At 45.2% G+C, this 18520-nt stretch overlaps 1 protein-coding gene across 1 annotated transcript; it reads left to right on the top strand.

The window, feature by feature from the left end:
- The first annotated feature begins 1102 nt into the window (after nt 1–1102).
- Nucleotides 1103–18293, top strand: LOC136767542 (soluble guanylate cyclase 88E). Its single transcript, XM_066721386.1, has 17 exons — nt 1103–1592; nt 2720–2894; nt 3157–3289; nt 3919–4093; nt 4408–4499; nt 5379–5636; nt 6019–6208; nt 6455–6583; nt 9395–9515; nt 9762–9891; nt 10180–10326; nt 10745–10891; nt 11128–11284; nt 12194–12303; nt 14693–14782; nt 16470–16588; nt 16707–18293. Exons 2-17 carry the CDS (start codon nt 2767–2769, stop codon nt 17071–17073), a joined length of 2493 nt encoding a protein of 830 aa, XP_066577483.1. The 5' UTR covers nt 1103–1592; nt 2720–2766; the 3' UTR covers nt 17074–18293.
- Nucleotides 18294–18520: the final 227 nt, after the last annotated feature.

The following is an 18520-nucleotide window of genomic DNA, read 5'->3' as shown; positions in this document are numbered from 1 at the left end:
GGGTCTTTTTATAGGCTCTGTATTTTGCATGTAAATCCTAAGCACCCCATTGTTCGGCTGTCTTAACTAATGAGCTCTACAGCTAACTCCGAAAGCGCTCGCCTGCATTAAACTCGCTCACAGACCCACATTCGGAGATAATAACTTTGATAAAACCATTACTATCATTCACTGGAACCCCCTCTTCTTCTTCTTCTTCTTCTTCTTCTTCTTCTTCTCCCCTTTTTTAATTACTTTTTCCCCTCTCTCTCTCATCCAATTGATTTTCACCCCGCCGCCTGGCAGATAAAGTCACCTAGGCTTCTGTTTGATATCAAAGGATTATCCCTTAATGCTCCACTTTATCTTCCTATAATCTGATCGCTGTCATTGAGATTAATTACGGGCTGGTGTTCTTTTTAATGGAGGGATTCATAACTTTGGTGTCACCCAAGACTAAGACTAAGCAGGCAAAATTGGAAAGCGAGCCGTTATTACTTCATTCCGTTGAAATTGAATGGAAAGAACGGTGGTATTAGATGGTTTTGTAAGCCCCCCCCCCCAATGGCAGCTTCCTGTTCTCATTTATTAGGACATTCACTTGTTGTAACACATTGGAAATGGGAACACATTTTCTTGTCGCACAGCCCTCAGTACACAATGAACCTCAGAGACGTGTGCAGCTATGATTTCTCTCCCAACCCCACCACCAAGTATGAGACACAATATGTTTTGAACAAGCAGTGAAGGGGGACGGGAAAAAGGACACGCAGAAAAGGGAGCGAATGTAAACTAACCTGCTGGATTCGATGCTAAAACGAGGTCTCGACTCGGAGTTGTGTGCGGAGGAGTGAAAGGGTTAAGTCCGCCCCAGATCAGCGGAGAGCAGCTGCCCCTGACAAGCACCGACGCTGAGGGACAGAAGCAGCAATTGGAGACAATGACAATGCACTGCACACGCCCAAACTGACAGGTCTCATCTTAGACCCGTCTACCTGTCTTTGAAGCTGTTTTAAAGTCAGTTCTGTTTGTCAGTAAGGTGGGGGGGTAGCTCTTAGCAACCATTCCAGCATTCAATGAGCTGTATCTGAAAAAAATAAGATCAATCCATCAATCAAACAAGTTTCACTCATTTAAACTGGACTGATTCATTGATCTTATTTTTCAGATTTGCAACAGAAACAAACAAGCAGTTCGGCAATGCAGGTTGCTGTTTTCTAGGAAGGGCCGGGGGGTCGGCGCATTTCGAGAAACTCAGGGCAGGAATTGTCAAGTCAAGCAGGCGTGAGAAGTTTCATTCATGGTGGGCCTCGCCTTTCAAAGCCTTACACACCCTGCAGACTTTTTAGACCGCCTCCGGTTGTTGACTGTGCATTCAGTCCGCCGCGGTGGCGCTCGCCCCTCTCGCCCCTCTCGCCCTGCCAGAAACACGCCGCGCCGTTCCAGTTTTAGCGCAGAGAGGTCGTTGACGAGACAACAAGACTCTCGAGAGCCCGGGGTGCCACAAACAGGTGACCTGGCTGGGGGAGAGGAGCACCCTGGGAAACCTGCCACCCGCTGAGCGGATTGAGTCAGCCTGGGGCTCTTTGACAGTGAAGCACAAGAGACTGCAGGTGAGTGAAAATCTAGTTTTTCTCCTCTTGAGGGGCTTCTCGGGCTTGTTTGGCTTGAAAATAGGACTGAGCACAAAAGACGGGGGAACGGGGTGACGGATGCGTCCAAAAATGCCTCAAACTGGGACATCTACAGAGGGGGAAAGGGGGAGAAAATCAGTCTGGACCCACAGAAGAAGTGAAGGTACCGCTTTTGAAAACAACATCTACAGCCAACGAGCCTGTTGCCAGCCTGCTCAAGTTTGTTGTGATTTTCTTTGACGTTTCTTTTGACGAGTGATAAGGTGGCAACATGCAATTTCGGCACCACACGCGTGTTCTGTTTGCTCTGGTAGCCTTGCGGGACGTCTGTGGGAATGAATGTGCCGCAGGAGTCCTGTTGTGGGTTTTTTGTGATGGCAGAATGGATGTGCTGATGAACTGATTAACGACTGTGGAATCAGCGCGGTCCCCTTGACGCCTCACTTCAGCGGCAGCTCATCAGACCCTTTTCATTTCCGAACGAGCCGCTGATGAGATTCGGACAGAGCGTGCATATCGAGGTCCGCCGTCGTGTGTGCCGAGTCGCCGGGGAACGCGCCACGGAGAGCCGATTATTTAATTAGCAAACGCAATGGCGACACGTTGGCCTAATGAGTACACGACTTAGATCTCCGCTGTAGGAAATGAGCAGCTTGGGGGGGTGGGGTGGAATTTGATGAGAGCATTGAATGCTGTGTGTGTGTGTGTGTGTGTGTGTGTGTGTGCCTGGACCCATGTATAAGGAAAAGTTAAGGGGAAATATCCTATACAGATAGAAAGCCTGGAGATTTTAAAGATTCTTTGTAGCTGTCAGCCTACGACAAACACACCCTCGGACGTTATAATCGGTTTCTTCTTGAGTTCATTCCAGCTGAGCTCTCAAGTACTTAATTGATGGCAAATTGCACTAAAGATACAATTAAACAGACCCTCTTCATCGTGGTCAACTGACAAATCGTTATAAAACAAGGTGAAGTGCAGAAAATGTGTCACTGAAGCAACTGAGAACTACGAACAAAAAGAAAAATATCCGGAATCTCAGGGATGCTCTAGAAAAGGGGATTCTGGTAACCAAACCGAGTAACCTCTCTCTCTCTCACTGACAGAGCAGTTAAAAAGGGCTGAAACCGTGGAGGTTCCCAATCCCCTGAAGATGTACGGCCTGTACCTGGAAGCGGTGAACGACTACATCAACGAGTCGTACGGCGAGGACGTGTGGCGGCTCATCGAGGCCCGGGCCGAAATCCCACACCTCAAGTTTGTCCGCCATCAGATGTACAAGTAAGGGGATGGAGGAGGGGGTTTATGAAGGGCCAGCGTTGGCCTTGTGTCACTGGGCATTCCAGTGCAGAGCGGGGGTGAGATTGGCTTGAACCAATTGGCCTGAAGTTCCACCCAAACATCTAGATATACTTCAGAGTTCCTCCTGACACCATTGGCATTGTGGTGGTTCCCCTGAGAGGACTTCATGTAGCGGGTTTGGGATTTTTTATGGGCTGAAGGGGGAAGTTCAAAGGATTGTCGTCACAACTGTCTCCTGCAGCGATAACCTGATCCTGCGTCTGGCCAAAGCCGCGGGGGAGGTCCTGGGGAAGACGCACGACGAGCTGATGTATGCCTTCGGGGTCTACATGGTCAAGAGGATCGGCAACTATGGCTACGAGAGGATCCTCAAGGTATGCTTCCCCCTGGCCTGTGAAATGTGTTCTAGATGTAACTTCAGGTAGGGAAGGGTCATTGCCCAGTTGCACTTGAGTGAAGCTTCTCCTCAGCGTTCCGTAGTGTGTCCATTTGGGAGGCTCTACGCACCTCATTGAAGTCAGTAAGCTAGTTAAGGGACAAGCCACTGTCTTTCACACTTCAGTTCTTCCAAACACTTCAGGCGCCTTTCGGTGACTCATGTCTTGGTCTTCCCTAAGTGAAAAGTAGGTTCTCGTTTGGGATGCTTGTTAAAAGATGGCTCCAGCTACGATCGAATCTTGTAGGAAAGCCTTCTCTTGTGTTGCCACTTCAGTATCTACAAAGTCTTACAGTTCTACTCCTGCCCTGAGGTTTGGAAGCTCCACTGAACACCACAGGAATGACAGCTGAACATCTAAAATATTTATTCTGTCTAAAATGCTTCAGAGGTCTTTTGTCATGTGAGTTAGAATTAGGGTCTGGAGAACTAGGAGCAAGCGCCCAACAAGATCGTAGGGTGAAGAGTTTACCTTGAAAATGAAAACGAGAGGAAATGTGGAACTGGTCGGATGTTGAAGTTGTTCTTGTGTGGGGGGTTGTTTCATGATGTTTTGGTCTCTCTCAGGTCCTGGGGCGTAACGTTCGAGACTTCATCAATGAGCTGGACAACCTGCATGAGTATTTCCGCTTCTCCTTCCCCAAAGTGCAGCCACCCAGCTTCTGCGTGGAGGAGGAATGCGAGACCAGCCTCACCCTACACTACCGCAGCACCAGAAAGGGCTTCACACAGTTTGTCAAGGGTAGGTGGAAACATCTCACAGTGTGTCCCACAGATTTGTTCTTCAATATCACCGAGTGGAGCAAGTTAATTTAATTTGAACAAATTTGCAATTCAGCAAAAAAAGTCAAAACAAAAAAGCAGATGCAGATTGAATTTCGGACAGATTTTCTCTATTCGTTTTTCTAATGCAATGTGAAAAAATGGCTGGTAATTTCAACCCCCAGTAAACTAGTTTTGAGCTAATCTCACAGATGTTTATTGCCGTCTCTCTCTCTCTTTCTCTCTCTCTCTCTCAAACCCATCTCTACAATCCACACCACTACCTGCCCCCAGGACAGCTTTCCCAAGTGGGGCGTCAGTTCTACAACACAGACATCGAGGTGGAGATCCTGTCAAAGGAGGAAACGGAGAAGATGACTTATGTGGTCAGTAGGCTTGAGTTTGACTTTCGAGTTCAGGTTTTAAGGACCAATTTTCAGTTTCCATCTTACACGTACAGAACATAAGAACCCCCAGCCTAGAGAATTGCGCTTTTTAAAGGAAAAATCAATGGAAAATATTCCATGCGCAAAGTTTGCCTGTCATTCATTTGAAACAGGTTCCATACCTAAAACAAATCTATTCGCTTGCTGTCATCACCTGCACTGCAATTCTAACGCACCAAACAGCTCCATCGCAATGAGAAAACATTCTGGTGAGCCAGTGTTAATTTTGACAGCTCTTTTAGATTTAGTTTTAGTCTTACTGTGTGACTAAAATGCTTATCAGTTTTAGTCACATTTTAATCATTCCATCTTTCATTAGTTTTAGTTAACATTAGTAGACGAAAACTGTAATTCTAGTCACATTTTAGTCCATGTATTGTATGTATCACCATTATGCATTATGTCTGATGTCAGGTGTTTACATCAATTAGTGGACGGATGCAAAACATAAACATTGATTGATGTAATTTGAGTTGTATTTGAAATCAAGTCACAGACAGCTATTGTAATCACAAATGGTCACAAAATTACATATTGTAATATGTAATGGTCACAAATTACTGTGATTCAATTTTCTCTCTCGACATTTTTTCAAATACAAATAGAGTGCAAGAACGGTATGGAAGCATATAGTGGACTTTATTCAAATGTAATCCCACAGCTGCATTTTCATTTTCCATTGATGCTCACGTTATTTATGTAAAAATGCAAACATAATACAGCGCCTCAGGCTATGGGCCGATCTCCTGATATTCCAGATATTCATTTTTACGGAACGCCGGCTCTGTGACTAGGATCTGTGTTGGCCTCGCCCTCCAGGTCTACAAGATGAACTTCGACAATGCCGCCTTCAAGCACCGCATGCCCCAGCAGAAGACAGCGCCTGGCTATGAGAAGCTGCCCATGAAGAGGGGCATCTTCTTTGACATGTTCCCCTTCAGCGTGATCTTCCGCCGGGACATGACCATGTACCGCATCGGGGACGGCCTCAAGGAGGTCTTCTCCGACCTGCAGGGCAAGAAGTTCAATGAGGAGTTCACTCTGGTGCGGCCCATGCTGGAGTTCAGCTGGGACAATGTGAGTGAGGGCAACCTGCGTCTCCAAGTGTCCATTGAATGGCCAGTGGTTTCCAACAGATGCAGATAAGTTTTATGGGTCACCCTAAATAAGTCAAATACAGATTGGGAAGACAGGGTAGGTTATTAACCCAAATAAGAAAGTCTGGGAAATCTGAAAGGATAGTCTGCTACAGGTTTCCCAATATTTATCGATGGATGATTTAAGGGTGATCTAAACTAATTCTCCAGGAGAACTTAAAAGTGCTCGTCTCTGCCCAGCCGTGCCTGTAGGATACGGTACACAGTTTGGGAATGGGCGACACCAAACTGTGTCCAGTATCCTACACGCAGTCATCCCCTGCTCTGCTTCCCCCTCAATTGTTCCCTTATTGGCTCCCCAGATCTACACCCACCTGAACAACGTGTTTGAGCTCCTCTCCAAAGCCGTGGTGGAGAGCAAGCAGAAGATGAACATCCCCAAGCTGAGCAAGAAGGAAGGCGAGGAGCCAGAGGAAAAGGAAGAGAACGAGAAGCCCAAGAAGGAGGAGAGAGGTGCCCTCTTCCCATTCCTTTCTGCATCCATCCCGTCGGGTACATTGGCAGAGCCGTTTGGCAGCACCCTGCTTTCCTTTTCTTTTTAACTTCACTTTCCAGTACCTTAGTAAAAGTAAGCATGTTATACTTTCTGAGCTGAATCATTTAAACGATAACCCTCCGTCTCGTCTGTACTTAATAGAGAGGCTTTCCTCATGAAAGGGACGGGTCTTTCCAATAAATATGATCGGATAACAGAGACCATTAATGTTTTGTTTTGATCTTTTCAAACTGTCATTGCAGCAGAGATCAAAGCCATGGAGGAGCTGAAGGGGACGGACCAGGAGTACAGCAGCGCTCTCACTCAGTACAACAGCTCGGCCAACTCGGGGGGAGAGGACATTGAACTCCTGGCCTTCCAGACGGTCACAGGTCAGTGCCCACTCTGTCAGCCGGTGTGGAGCCATTCTTATGGAAGTTTCCACTGCTAAATGTACTATTTTTGGTAATACCACAGGAAAACCAAGTGCAAAAGTGTTAAATTCATATGAGTTATAGTGTAGCTACGGTAAAAACAATTGCCGATTGCAACCTTCTAGTTCTGAATGAAAAACCTTTTATTTTATTACAACTGAACTGCATTCAGAAGAAAATGAAGAAATGAAAATTTGTAATTGGAAAGTTCTAGAAGCATAAAAAACATGTCTGTCTTTGATTTCTTCCTCCTTTTTGTTTCTCATATCCTTTGTTTTGTTCAACAAAGACCCCTGGGAACTGTAGTCCTGCGGAACATAAATAAAGTTACAGTTACAACATAAGTCAGCCCCTAAGAAATCCATGTTACGGAGAACGCGGACGGGATTAAAATAAAAAATATATAATTTGGCACCCGAGAACATGACCAGTTTAAACAAGATAAATATATATCTGTTTTGAAATTACATTGAAATAGAGTGTTTGAATGACAAGAGGCATCAAGAAACACTCATCATAGGAACACATGAAGAAACTATTGTTGCGCCTCCATACAAGAATATTATTTTAACAGTATAAAAGCACTGCATCTTGTGCCACACCTCTTGCGACGAAGACTGCATAGTTATAACCAAAGCTCCTAGCAATCCACACACCGCTTAAAAACACTGAATTTTCAGTTTGGCGGAGAATATACACAAACACAATATACGGAGTTAAATAAAATGTGTTTTATTTAAATGTAAACGATTGTAATCAAGATCAGAGCCCATAGAGATCCATCAGCCTAATAATTAAAATAAAACAAAAAAAATGTTGTATGATTTAAAATTATCCGCAAAATCACAAACAGTATTCGTTATTATCCCTTGGGGGGAAAAAAAGCCATATTCTATGTATAAACAGGAAAGTGAAAATGACATTTATAGTTTATCATTATCATTGTTCTCATCAACATTTTGGTTGCTATTAAAGTAGAGCTGCAGCCACACTTTCATCTTTGACATTGACAGCTTAGAACAGTTCAGAAAAGAACACATTTATTAGTTTATGAAAGTAGTATATTTAGATCACAAGAGGACGATGTTGCGTACAATGCAGAAATCACACTGCGTGGTAAATTAAACATTCAAAATACATTAATCAGCATATTTTATAGATTAGAAAGAGAAAACATTTTACACCCCTATTAACCCTTTCAGGCATAGTGGTTACTGGGTGAAACCACATATTCTGTTCTCTCTCCTTAATTAGCATTGTTGTTTAAAGATAATGCATTTTATACTAATGTGTACCTTTATCTGTTTTATTTACAATGTTGGTTTCATTTCTCTCCTTTTCAATGAAAACACTTTGATTAAAACTGTTTGAAGTTTGTTTTTGTTTGGTCCTATTTTCGTGCATTTCCAGCTCCGTTGTTGCTGTCAATGTATCACACACACACTTCACATGTTTCAAATGGGAAGAACCCAAAACAGGAAAAAAAATATCTAAATAATAAAACAGATTCCATAGGACATATGAGTTTTAATATATATATAGTTAGGTCCATAAATATTTGGACAGTGACACAATTGTCATCATTTTGGTTCTGTACGCCACCACAATGGATTTGAAAGAAACATTCAAGATGTACTTTAAGGGTAGTCTTTCATCTTTAATTTGAGAGTAGTTACATCTGAATTGGGTGAACAGTGTAGGAATTACACCCCTTTGTATAGGTGGTCCCCCTAGTTTTAGGGGCCCCAAATTCTGACAAACTACCATAATCATGAATTAAAACTTGGTTGCAAATCCTTTGCAGTCAATGACTGCCTGAAATCTGGAACCCATAGACATCACCAGATGCTGGGATTCTTCCCTGGTGATGCTCTGCCAGGCCTGGACTGCAGCTGTCTTTAGTTCCTGCTTGTTCTTGGGACGTTTTGTCTTTTTGCCAGCAAGTGAAATGCATGCTCAACTGGTTGTTTCCTTTCAAATCCATTGTGGTGGCGTACAGAGCCAAAATAATGACAATATGGACCTAACTATATACACTTATCAGCCATAACATTATGACCACTGACAGGTGAAGTGAATAACACTGATAATCTCGTTATCATGGCACCTGTCAGTGGGTGGGATATATTAGGCAGCATTTTGTTCTCAAAGTTGATGTGTGAGAAGCAGGAAAAATGGGCAAGCGTAAGGATCTGAACGACTTTGACAAGGGCCAAATTGTGATGGCTAGACGACTGGGTCAGAGCATCTCCAAAACTGCAGCTCTTGTGGGGTGTTCCCGGTCTGCAGTGGTCAGTACCTATCAAAAGTGGTCCAAAGAAGGAAAAGCGGTGAACCGGCGACAGGGTCATGGGCGACCAAGGCTCATTGATGCACGTGGGGAGCGAAGGCTGGCCCGTGTGGTCCGATCCAACAGACAAGCTACTGTAGCTCAAATTGCTGAAAAAGTGAATGCTGGTTCTGATAGAAAGGTGTCAGAACACACAGTGCATCGCAGTTTGTTGCGTATGGGGCTGCGCAGCCGCAGACCAGTCAGGGTGCCCATGCTGACCCCTGTCCACTGCCGTTAGCACCTACAATGGGCACGTGAGCATCAGAGCTGGACCACGGAGCAATGGAAGAAGGTGGCCTGGTCTGATTAATCACGAGTTCAAGGCATTGACTTGACCTCCAAATTCTCATAATGTCATAATGTTATGGTTCATCGGTGTACATTTTCATAGATTAGGGAAGGATGTCTCATATTCTCTCTCTCTCTCTCTACCTCAGGGAAATGCAGTGAAACCATTTTTGAGGATATGAGGGAGCCCCCCAAGAAACCCCTGCACCTTAAGGGTCAGATGAAGTATGTCCCCCAATGGGATTCCCTCATCTTCCTCGGCACGCCTATGTAAGCACGATTTAGGTTCCTGACTTTTCGCTTGATGGGTTTTCTAATGGCACAGGACAAAACGAGCATGCACTGAGAAAATCAGACTGTGCCGATCACAATCTAAACTTCCCTCCAACTGTGTCATCAACTTCATCTCTTCCCTCTCTGTTCGAGTTGGAGACGCACCCCTGAAAGAGTCTTCTATCAATAATATGATGTACCAGTCTATCCATTTCTCTCTCTCTCTCTCTCCATCTCCACCAGTATCGAGACCGTGGAAGACATGATCAAAATGGGGGTGTACGTGAATGACCTGAACCTTCACGACTCCAGCCGAGAGCTCATCTTGGCTGGGACGCAGCAGTCTGCAGAGCTCCAGTTAGCACTTGACCAGGTAGAGCCCATGCAGCACACAGAAACACAGACACAGGAGCATTGACACCGAAAACAGACACTCCAATTAGGGACCATTGCTTGAATTTGGCCACAACACCAATATTATCACCCATCATCATGAGGGACACCCAAACCTCTATGGAGGTGTTTAGAACAAGTGATGAACTTGTCACATGGTGCACTAAGAACTTGTTGAGCTGAAGGGAGTTGGGAACTCAGAGGGCAGCCATTGAGGGGTGGCCAAGCTGACTGTCTGTGAACCTCCCTTCTTTTCTCCAACTCTCAGGAGCAGCAGAAGTACGCCCAACTGCAGGAGATCATCAAGAAGTTGGACGAGGAGAAGAAGAGGGGCGACTCTCTGCTGTACGCCATGATCCCCAAAGCGGTGGCCGACCGTCTGCGCAAGGGCATCGGGGCGCTGGAGACGTGCCAGGTACCCACACGGGCAAATGCCACACTGGCTGAGGAAACGACACAGAGATGCATATATTTATCTCTAAAAAGAACTCGCTAGCATTGCCAGTGCGATAGGAAATCTTGGATGGCATCGGTTGTGTTTCCTTCGCAGAGAGGATGCCAATTTGACAGACGTTTCAAACGCATAAGAATCACAGTCTAATTCTGGTTCTCGCCCACGGAGGCTTGCGAACATGTTGTTCTTCCTGCTAGGAGTGAAAGAGGGGAGGCGGACAGGGATTAGAAGAAAGAGAAAGAGAGAGAGATTAGCCTGATTTCTTGGCATGAGGCAAAGCTCTTAGATGCTACAGTGTTGGCGCAATTCCCCTATCGTCCCTGCCCTCGCCAGCCAAACGTTCAGACTTAAACCTGGTCCCTTCTCCCTCCTCCCGCAGGTGTTCCCGGACGTGACGATCCTCTTCAGTGATGTGGTGAAGTTCAACGAGATCTGCATCCACATCACGCCCATGCAGGTGGTGGACATGCTGAACGAGATCTACATAGTGTTCGACACATTGAGCGAGAAGCACAACGTCTATAAGGTAACTTGGGGGGTTTGGGGGTGGAAGTAAGAAGAGCTTGCTTAGGGTTGGCGATGATCAGGCTTTGGCTTGAAGATCTTGGGAGGCAGCACGCTATTGGCCGATCTACACCTGGGAGGCGATGTTGGTGGGAGCTAGCTAGGGGGAATTGAGTCAGAGCTGGAATTGCCACGTTGGTCTAAAGAGAATCTCGTCTGACTGCGGTGTCGTCTGCCCCCCTTGTATCATGGCGGCAGGTGGAGACGATCCGAGATGCCTACATGGTGGTGGCGGGGGTCCCCAACAAGACCACCTTCCACGCCCACCACATCTGCGACATGGCTCTCGACATGCTGAGCTCCATCGACCACCTCAAGGACCCTTCCACCGGGGACAACATTCAGATCCGAGTGGGTAAGAGAGGGATGGAGGGAGGGAAGGAGTGAAGGAGAAGAGGGAGGCAGAGTGAAGGGGAGACACCCCCATATCAAGGCCCAGATGTACAAGGTCGTTTTGATCGGGTGTTTTTTATAGAGAATGGGACCATACCTAAATCTGGGAGGTACACAATGATTTAGTGACGCCTAGAGGGGAAGCAACTCTGACCAGCCAACAATGCTGGTTTTTATTCCAACCGAGCTCTCAATTAGTTAATTGAACCTTAATTGAAGTGGCAATTTCCTAAATCAGAGCCTTTCGATTATTTTGAACAGAAGGGTTTTAAGTGAAGTATAAAATTGTATAAGGAGCTTATATCATTAAGGAACCAATTTTTTGTCAGTTACACCATTTAAAAAGTAAAATGTAAGCAAATTATGAATCCAATTAAGGTTCAATTAAGTGATTGAGAGCTCAGTTGGAACAAAAAACAGCAGGGTAGGGGCTCCTCCAGGACAGATTGGAAACCACTGATTTAAATCAACTAAGTTTTAATTAAGGATAGAGATAAAGCCATGAAAAGTGCAACTGTTACATATTAAGTTGTTTCCAGAATATGAATGTGAGTAATTCAGCAAAAATGTGTTTTAATTGAAATGTAGCGGTCAAATTAGGGTTATATTTTGGTCCAGCCTGTGGATAGGGTTTAAGTTCCCAGAAAATTTAGGCTGTCATTTCAGTTAGTGCTGCTTTTCTACTGACTTAACTGAAATGGACTGTAGATTTATATGGCCCTTTTACCTACAAAAAAACTGAACAAAACAGTTCGGTCTAATTCTTATTAATATTATTAATGTGGTGCGAGGGTAATTTTATTATACAGAACAGTGTTGGGGCGAATTGAATGAGGTGAATGACCCGGAGATGGATGCCTCTCTCCCCCAGGGATCCACTCTGGGATGGTGGTGGCGGGGGTGGTGGGGCTCAAGATGCCCCGATACTGCCTGTTCGGGGACACGGTCAACACAGCGTCTCGCATGGAGAGCAATGGGGTGGTGAGTGACAGCGTGCATACAGACACGGGCCAAGACATGGGGCTACACACACTCTCACAAGAACATACACACACACACACACACACATACACGCAGTCACACACATATACCCCGATCAGCCATAACATTATGACCACCTGCCTAATATTGTGTAGGTCCCCCTTTTGCCACCGCTAGACCTCTGAAGGTGTGCTGTGGTATCTGGCACCAAGATGTTAGCAGCAGATCCTTTAAGTCCTGTAAGTTGCGAGGTGGGGCCTCCATGGATCGGACTTGTTTGTCCAGCACATCCCACAGATGCTCGATTAGATTGAGATCTGGGGAATTTGGAGCCCAAAACAACACCTTGAACTCGTGATTCATCAGACCAGGCCACCTTTTTCCATTGCTCCGTGGTCCAGTTCTGATGCTCATGTGCCCATTGTAGGCGCTTTCGGCAGTGGACAGGGGTCAGCATGGGCAGCCTGACTGGTCTGCAGCTACGCAGCCCCATACGCAACAAACTGCGATACATTGTGTGTTCTGACACCTTTCTATCAGAACCAGCATTCACTTTTTCAGCAATTTGAGCTACAGTAGCTTGTCTGTTGGATCGGACCACACCTTCGCTCTCTACGTGCATCAGTGAGTTTTGGCCGCCCATGACCCTGAGGCCGGTTCCCCGCTTTTCCTTCCTTGGACCACTTTTGATAGGTACTGACCACTGCAGACCGGGAACACCCCACAAGAGCTGCAGTTTTGGAGATGCTCTGACCCAGTCGTTTAGTCATCACAATTTGGCCCTTGTCAAAGTCGCTCAGATCCTTACGCTGCCCATTTTTCCTGCTTCTCACACATCAACTTTGAGGACAAATTGTTCACTTGCTGCCTAATATATCCCACCCACACACACACATTCTCTCTCACACAGAAAAAAACCACGTTTTCTTACACACACACATGTTCTCTCTCTCACACACACACAATGCCCGAAAAAAAAAAAAATTGTTGAGTGAGTTTCAAGATCTGAGAATCCAGAAGTGAAAGTCGCGGGTGTCAGAAATCCCCCACCCCTGCCCAACTACTTTCCACCAGCTATGTTCCTGTTTTCCCCAATGGTTTGAATTTCAAGCAGGGTCTTTTGGGTTTACATTGTGAGTGGATAGCTCCTCGTGGTCATCGATCTGCGCCTAAAAATGAATCTCAATTCGTCACTTTATATATATTTTGAGTGAGAGACACATTCGTGTCGCATGTGACACATTAAAAGACGTTCAGATGGGCAGATTCTAAACACAGAGGATAAAGGGTGGTCTAGCGCAGCAGAGGAGACCGATACAGGATGTGAAACGGACGAAACGAGAAGAGACAGGAAGTTGGCACGAGGCGGCAGGGGCCAATTCCTGAACAGTGCCTTTGACAAGCTAGGGAATGGATACCCAAGCGGGCAATGGACCCTGGACTCCCCCAGGCCCCGACCGGACACCCGGGGGCTCGGTCAGTGTGAGATCGTGTGGTCCACTCCTCCGGGGACCCCTTAGGTCAATCTGCTGAAAATTCATCGACAAGTAATAGGCCTTTTAATTTGCATGTAGGCTTCCAGAGCTAAAATGTTGTCAGACTTTAACTAGTCGCTCGGGATAAGGGCGTAGTGCAACCTTAATGTGGAAGAGGATACGATTGTTGTTTGGGCACCAGGCCCCATCCAGAAAAAGCAATGCCGTCCCCCCACCAGAAGAATAGATTCCCACTCTGTTGCCAGATACCATACAGGGCCAAATTGTTGTGTACTACACCTTGGCTATATGACCAAACTTGTTTCAACAGACAGATAAAATTTCTCTCTTCAGATTTACAATAACAATGGATTGATTGCATAACAGAATGGAAAGAAAAGAAAATCCCTCCTGTGGACTGCCAATAAGTACATACAGATGTACATGGGTTCAGTGGTTTGCTACAATTACTGTATAATCCACACAATATATTTTGTTATTAAGCTTGGATTTTGTTACTTTGCCTGTCCTTTTAGCGTTCTGATACATCAAGAATCAATATTTCTGTGAAACTGATCACCGTTCACACAGTATCTCAAAAAGTGTCTTCTTCCATATTCTCATATTAGAATACAGATAAGCCCACAACCTACAAAAGTGGCTCATCGAATGCTCCTATCCAGTGCGACTTAGGTCATTTTTTAAAGCCTAATACACACCTACACAAGTCATAAAGAAATGCCCATTTACATAATACAGCGAATGACATCACTTTAGTTGTTTAGCAGACGCCATTTTCCAAGTCAAAATATCAGCTCTGATCCTGGTTAATGGAAACGTTGTAGGGCTGGCCTCTAGCCTTGAAGCAACTTTGTGTTTTGTGCTGTGCTGTATGTTTGTGTCTGTGTGTGTAGGGAATGCAAATCCACATCAGCCAGACCACCAAGGACCACCTTGAACACGAGCCGTACATCATCGAGGAGAGAGGCAAGATCTTCGTCAAGGTAATGCACAGGACAACGGAGGACCAGGAAGCCGCAGAAACAGACGCCGTTGCGTTTTCACATGAGACACACAAAATTGTTTTTATGGCACAGATGCATTCTGGGAATGATGCCAAATTACAGATTGTTGTTTTTTGGTGATATCTTTTTTGTTTTTTAATAGCCCTCTAATCTCTGAATCGCACAGCCAGCGTCAACATGTTAGCATGTGGGTAGCGAGCCCGTACATGAGGGGAAATGTGTGGCACAGTAGAGTGTTCTGGGCCCCAGATGTGCCCGAAACAGAGGGCGAACCCACGGATTAGTGTAACGGGTGACTTACGAGCCAAGGGTTTCAGCCCAATTGCAGCACTGACCCTGAAATGTGCAGTGCCAAACGCTGGCCTTTCCCCTGGGGGAAAAAGCGTGTCGCTGTCAAAGCCTTCATTCCTTTCATTGAAAGGACACATAAATAAGGTGCCAACTTCCACCCAGTACCCGATATACAACACAAATGTTGGGTCTTGTATAGCGCTCTTCAGGGGAAGCACCTCGGGGCCAAAAAGCAAGGGGTCGTTCGATTTAGCTCTGTATGGGCCAGGTTAGAGGTGAAACAAACAGCGGTGCCGCCATCACGATTTGCGATTCTGAAGCGTATCTTAAAGGCCGTAAAATGATGTGAAGCCCCTTGTCTTTTTAGAATTGCGATATATTCCTCTTAAAACGTATAGTTCTCATATTCCAGACCGATTTGTTTCCGGATGAAACGTATATCCGAGACTAGAATACCGAAGGAAATCTCAAAAGCTAAATGTCAGAAGAAAAAAAATGATTATTCTGTCCAAGACCATTTTTTTTTAGTTTGTTAGAGGGGCTGCACAATGTGAATAAATTCCTTGTGCAATTTTAAAGGTCAATTTCTCTAGGCGTCGGATGTTGGCTACAGAAACTAATCAGCATTAATAATAAATAAATGTGCAGTTTGCAGATTATAATATAATACAAATATATGATATAGTCTATATAATCTTATTTATACCTGTCTACCTTTATTCTGTTGTTGATGGGATTAAACTAATACGGTTTGGATTTGGTGAAAATAACGGCATGTAGGCGATGATAAACTCCTTTTGCTTGCCAGTTAAGCAGCATTTTCATTATTCGGCTACAAATGATTGGAACGTCCTTCATTTATAATGTATTGATATCCACGGTCCCTTAGAGTACATTATAAGTAGGGCTATGATTTTGTCACAGAGATAATTGTGTTTACCGACCTGCCTTTTACAACCGACGTTGTTTCTTAATAAGACTCGCGTTCAAGCTATTGTAGTGAAGTTCAGTTTGCCCCAAAGCTAGTATGAGCAAGGGACGTTGAAGCGTTTTGAGGTTGGCTACATTGTATTGTTGTAGAACATGTGTTGCACTGTGACTGATTCATTAATTTAACAGCATAATTATTAGGAAAAAGGTTTCCGGTGTTGTGGAGTTACCTTGATACAACGTGACCTGCAGCCACGTCGGTCAATACAATCGCATCACAATTATTAGCTTTCGTGGGAGGCTAATTAAGAAACATTTTAAAAGGCAGGAAGGTAATCCCAATTATCTCTGTGACAAAATCGTAGCCCCATCCAAGGTCTCTTAGAGTACATAATTAGTGGAGCTCACCTGTATATGTAATAAGTACATTACTGTCCTTCCACAGGGGAAAGGATACATGAAGACCTACTGGCTGAAGGGAAAGAAGGACCTGTCGTTCAAGACGCCCGCAGAGCTGAGGTACAGCAGCGAGCAGAGGGACTCGGAGGATGGCAGCGAGCAGAGGTGAGAGGGGAACCACTGTTAACTGTATTAATGTTCATCCCCATCTTCAGAGACGTGCAGCAGCCGCTCCACCGACTGGTCGCTCACTGGGCCTTTTTTTTTCCCATTCCATCGGCAGCTCGGTCTCCAGCAACGCGAAGCGCTCCACCTCCAACCTCAACATCCCCAGCGAGGAGCAGGCAGAGGGAAAGCCCTCCGTCCAGCTGTCCCCGGACCCCCTGCCACCACTGGAGGGCACGGGCGAGGCCCCCGCACCCCCCGCCACCGAGGCTCCGGAGAAGGACGGAGACAAAAAGACCAAGAACAACAAGGGCGGGAAGGGGGAGCCGGGGTCTGGCAACACGCAGGAGAGCGGGGCGCCCGCGATAGGGGGCTTGGAGAACACAGGCGCCCCCCCGTGCGCCAGGGAGAGGAATCACCGCCACCGACATCGCCGGCTGCCTGGCACCCTGCCGCTGCGCAGTGCCACGTGTCGGCTGATCTGAGGAGGAGTGGGGGGTTGGGGGTTGGGGGGACAGATGTGGGCATGGACTTTTTTTTTTTGGCTATTCTGATAATGATACCAATATCAATACCGATACTGACATGCTGATTGTTTTGTTTTGTTTTGTTTAAACACCCCTTGTGAAGCGCGCAAGTCAGGCTCATTCCAACCAGCAATATTTCAGCTGGAAAAGAAAACAATAAACACATTTTCAAATGGAAAATAACGAGAGAGAATAAGAAAAAAAATGTTTTGTGGCTCATATCGCAGCTGCTCTTTCAATAATTAATGAATGTCATCTAATTTGCACAGCTCTGGAAACTGCTGAAAGTTTGCACTGGGGGATCACTGGTATTTTTTTTTTAGTTTTTAAACTAAAAATGCGTGTGCATGTCGTGAACATACAAGTAACACAGCAGGGTTGGGGGGTTATTTCTATCAAACCTCATTTCCAAGTGTCTTTTATTGAACACTAGAGGTCCCCACTGTGCCATTGTCAAGAAGAGCCTCTCAATGTGAACAGCTTGAAGTCAGGCCAAGAGATACCTCGTGTTTTGTCATGGCTTTAATTTCTGGTAAACCTGAGTCAGAGCAGGACTCTAATCAGAGATGTCCGCTTCTATATGACTAGGCTACATGCCTATTACTTGCCCGAGGCGCAGTCTTGGTCATTAGGCGGTGTCTCTTGACAAGACATTTATACATCTGTGTACACAAAAGGGAATTTTACACATTTTACAGGCATCTCTGAAGAACTGTAAAGACTCCTGCTGTGAGTTTGTGAATGGTGTATTTGCGAAGGACGAGGTGCAATCCTGGGCCTTCCTCTATGCTTCAGGCGTGTACAAACGCATTAAACACAGATCCAATCGACTCTGAGAGTAGTGTGGGTTCTTCCCATGTTTCCCTCTCATGGCGATCAATAAAACAAATCAATAGAAAACCCATTAACACTATAGTCATATCTACCTCTCAGGAATGTGTATTTGTTTCAGAGATGACCCTTCAAAAGCCTTCGTCTAATTCTCATGTATTTATCCAAATTCATTTATTTGTGACTAATAAGCATTCAGCAAAACTTTAATACCCCAAGACTGCGGGGTGGGGGGGTCAATGCCAACACAGGAACCCTACATTTTAGGCTGTAGAGCGACAAATTAATAATGTATTTGTGCATGAAGGACTAAACAAGTGTAACTGAATAACAGACACTGTCAAAAAGATATTAAAAGCTAACTTTTAATATGTGCTGGTGATATGATTCTTATAATGTCTGGCCAGAAATACAGGGACTTTCTAAAAGCAAATGTGAAAGCGAGGGATTGCAAGTTAGAAAAAAGAAGTTAAAGTTAAATGCCAGGGAATTCCAAAAGCACAAACAATCAAAATCAGTCAGCCAGAAGGAATATTGACAACATCACATACACCATCCAAAATAAATATATCTA

Source organism: Amia ocellicauda, chromosome 14 (genome assembly GCF_036373705.1).
Source record: "Amia ocellicauda isolate fAmiCal2 chromosome 14, fAmiCal2.hap1, whole genome shotgun sequence".
Taxonomy (NCBI): domain Eukaryota; kingdom Metazoa; phylum Chordata; class Actinopteri; order Amiiformes; family Amiidae; genus Amia; species Amia ocellicauda.
The sequence above is the reverse complement of the archived record's forward strand: the minus strand, read 5'-3'. Positions and strand labels throughout refer to the sequence as shown.

What these genes read in the sequence shown, in the direction of transcription:
- LOC136767542 (XM_066721386.1), top strand. Translation starts at nt 2,767, where the DNA reads ATGTACGGCCTGTACCTGGAAGCGGTGAACGACTACATCAACGAGTCG. An exon ending in AGAAGCACAACGTCTATAAG is followed by an intron (nt 10,892 to 11,127) that starts GTAACTTGGGGG and finishes TCATGGCGGCAG; the next exon opens with GTGGAGACGATCCGAGATGC. An exon ending in GCATGGAGAGCAATGGGGTG is followed by an intron (nt 12,304 to 14,692) that starts GTGAGTGACAGC and finishes CTGTGTGTGTAG; the next exon opens with GGAATGCAAATCCACATCAG.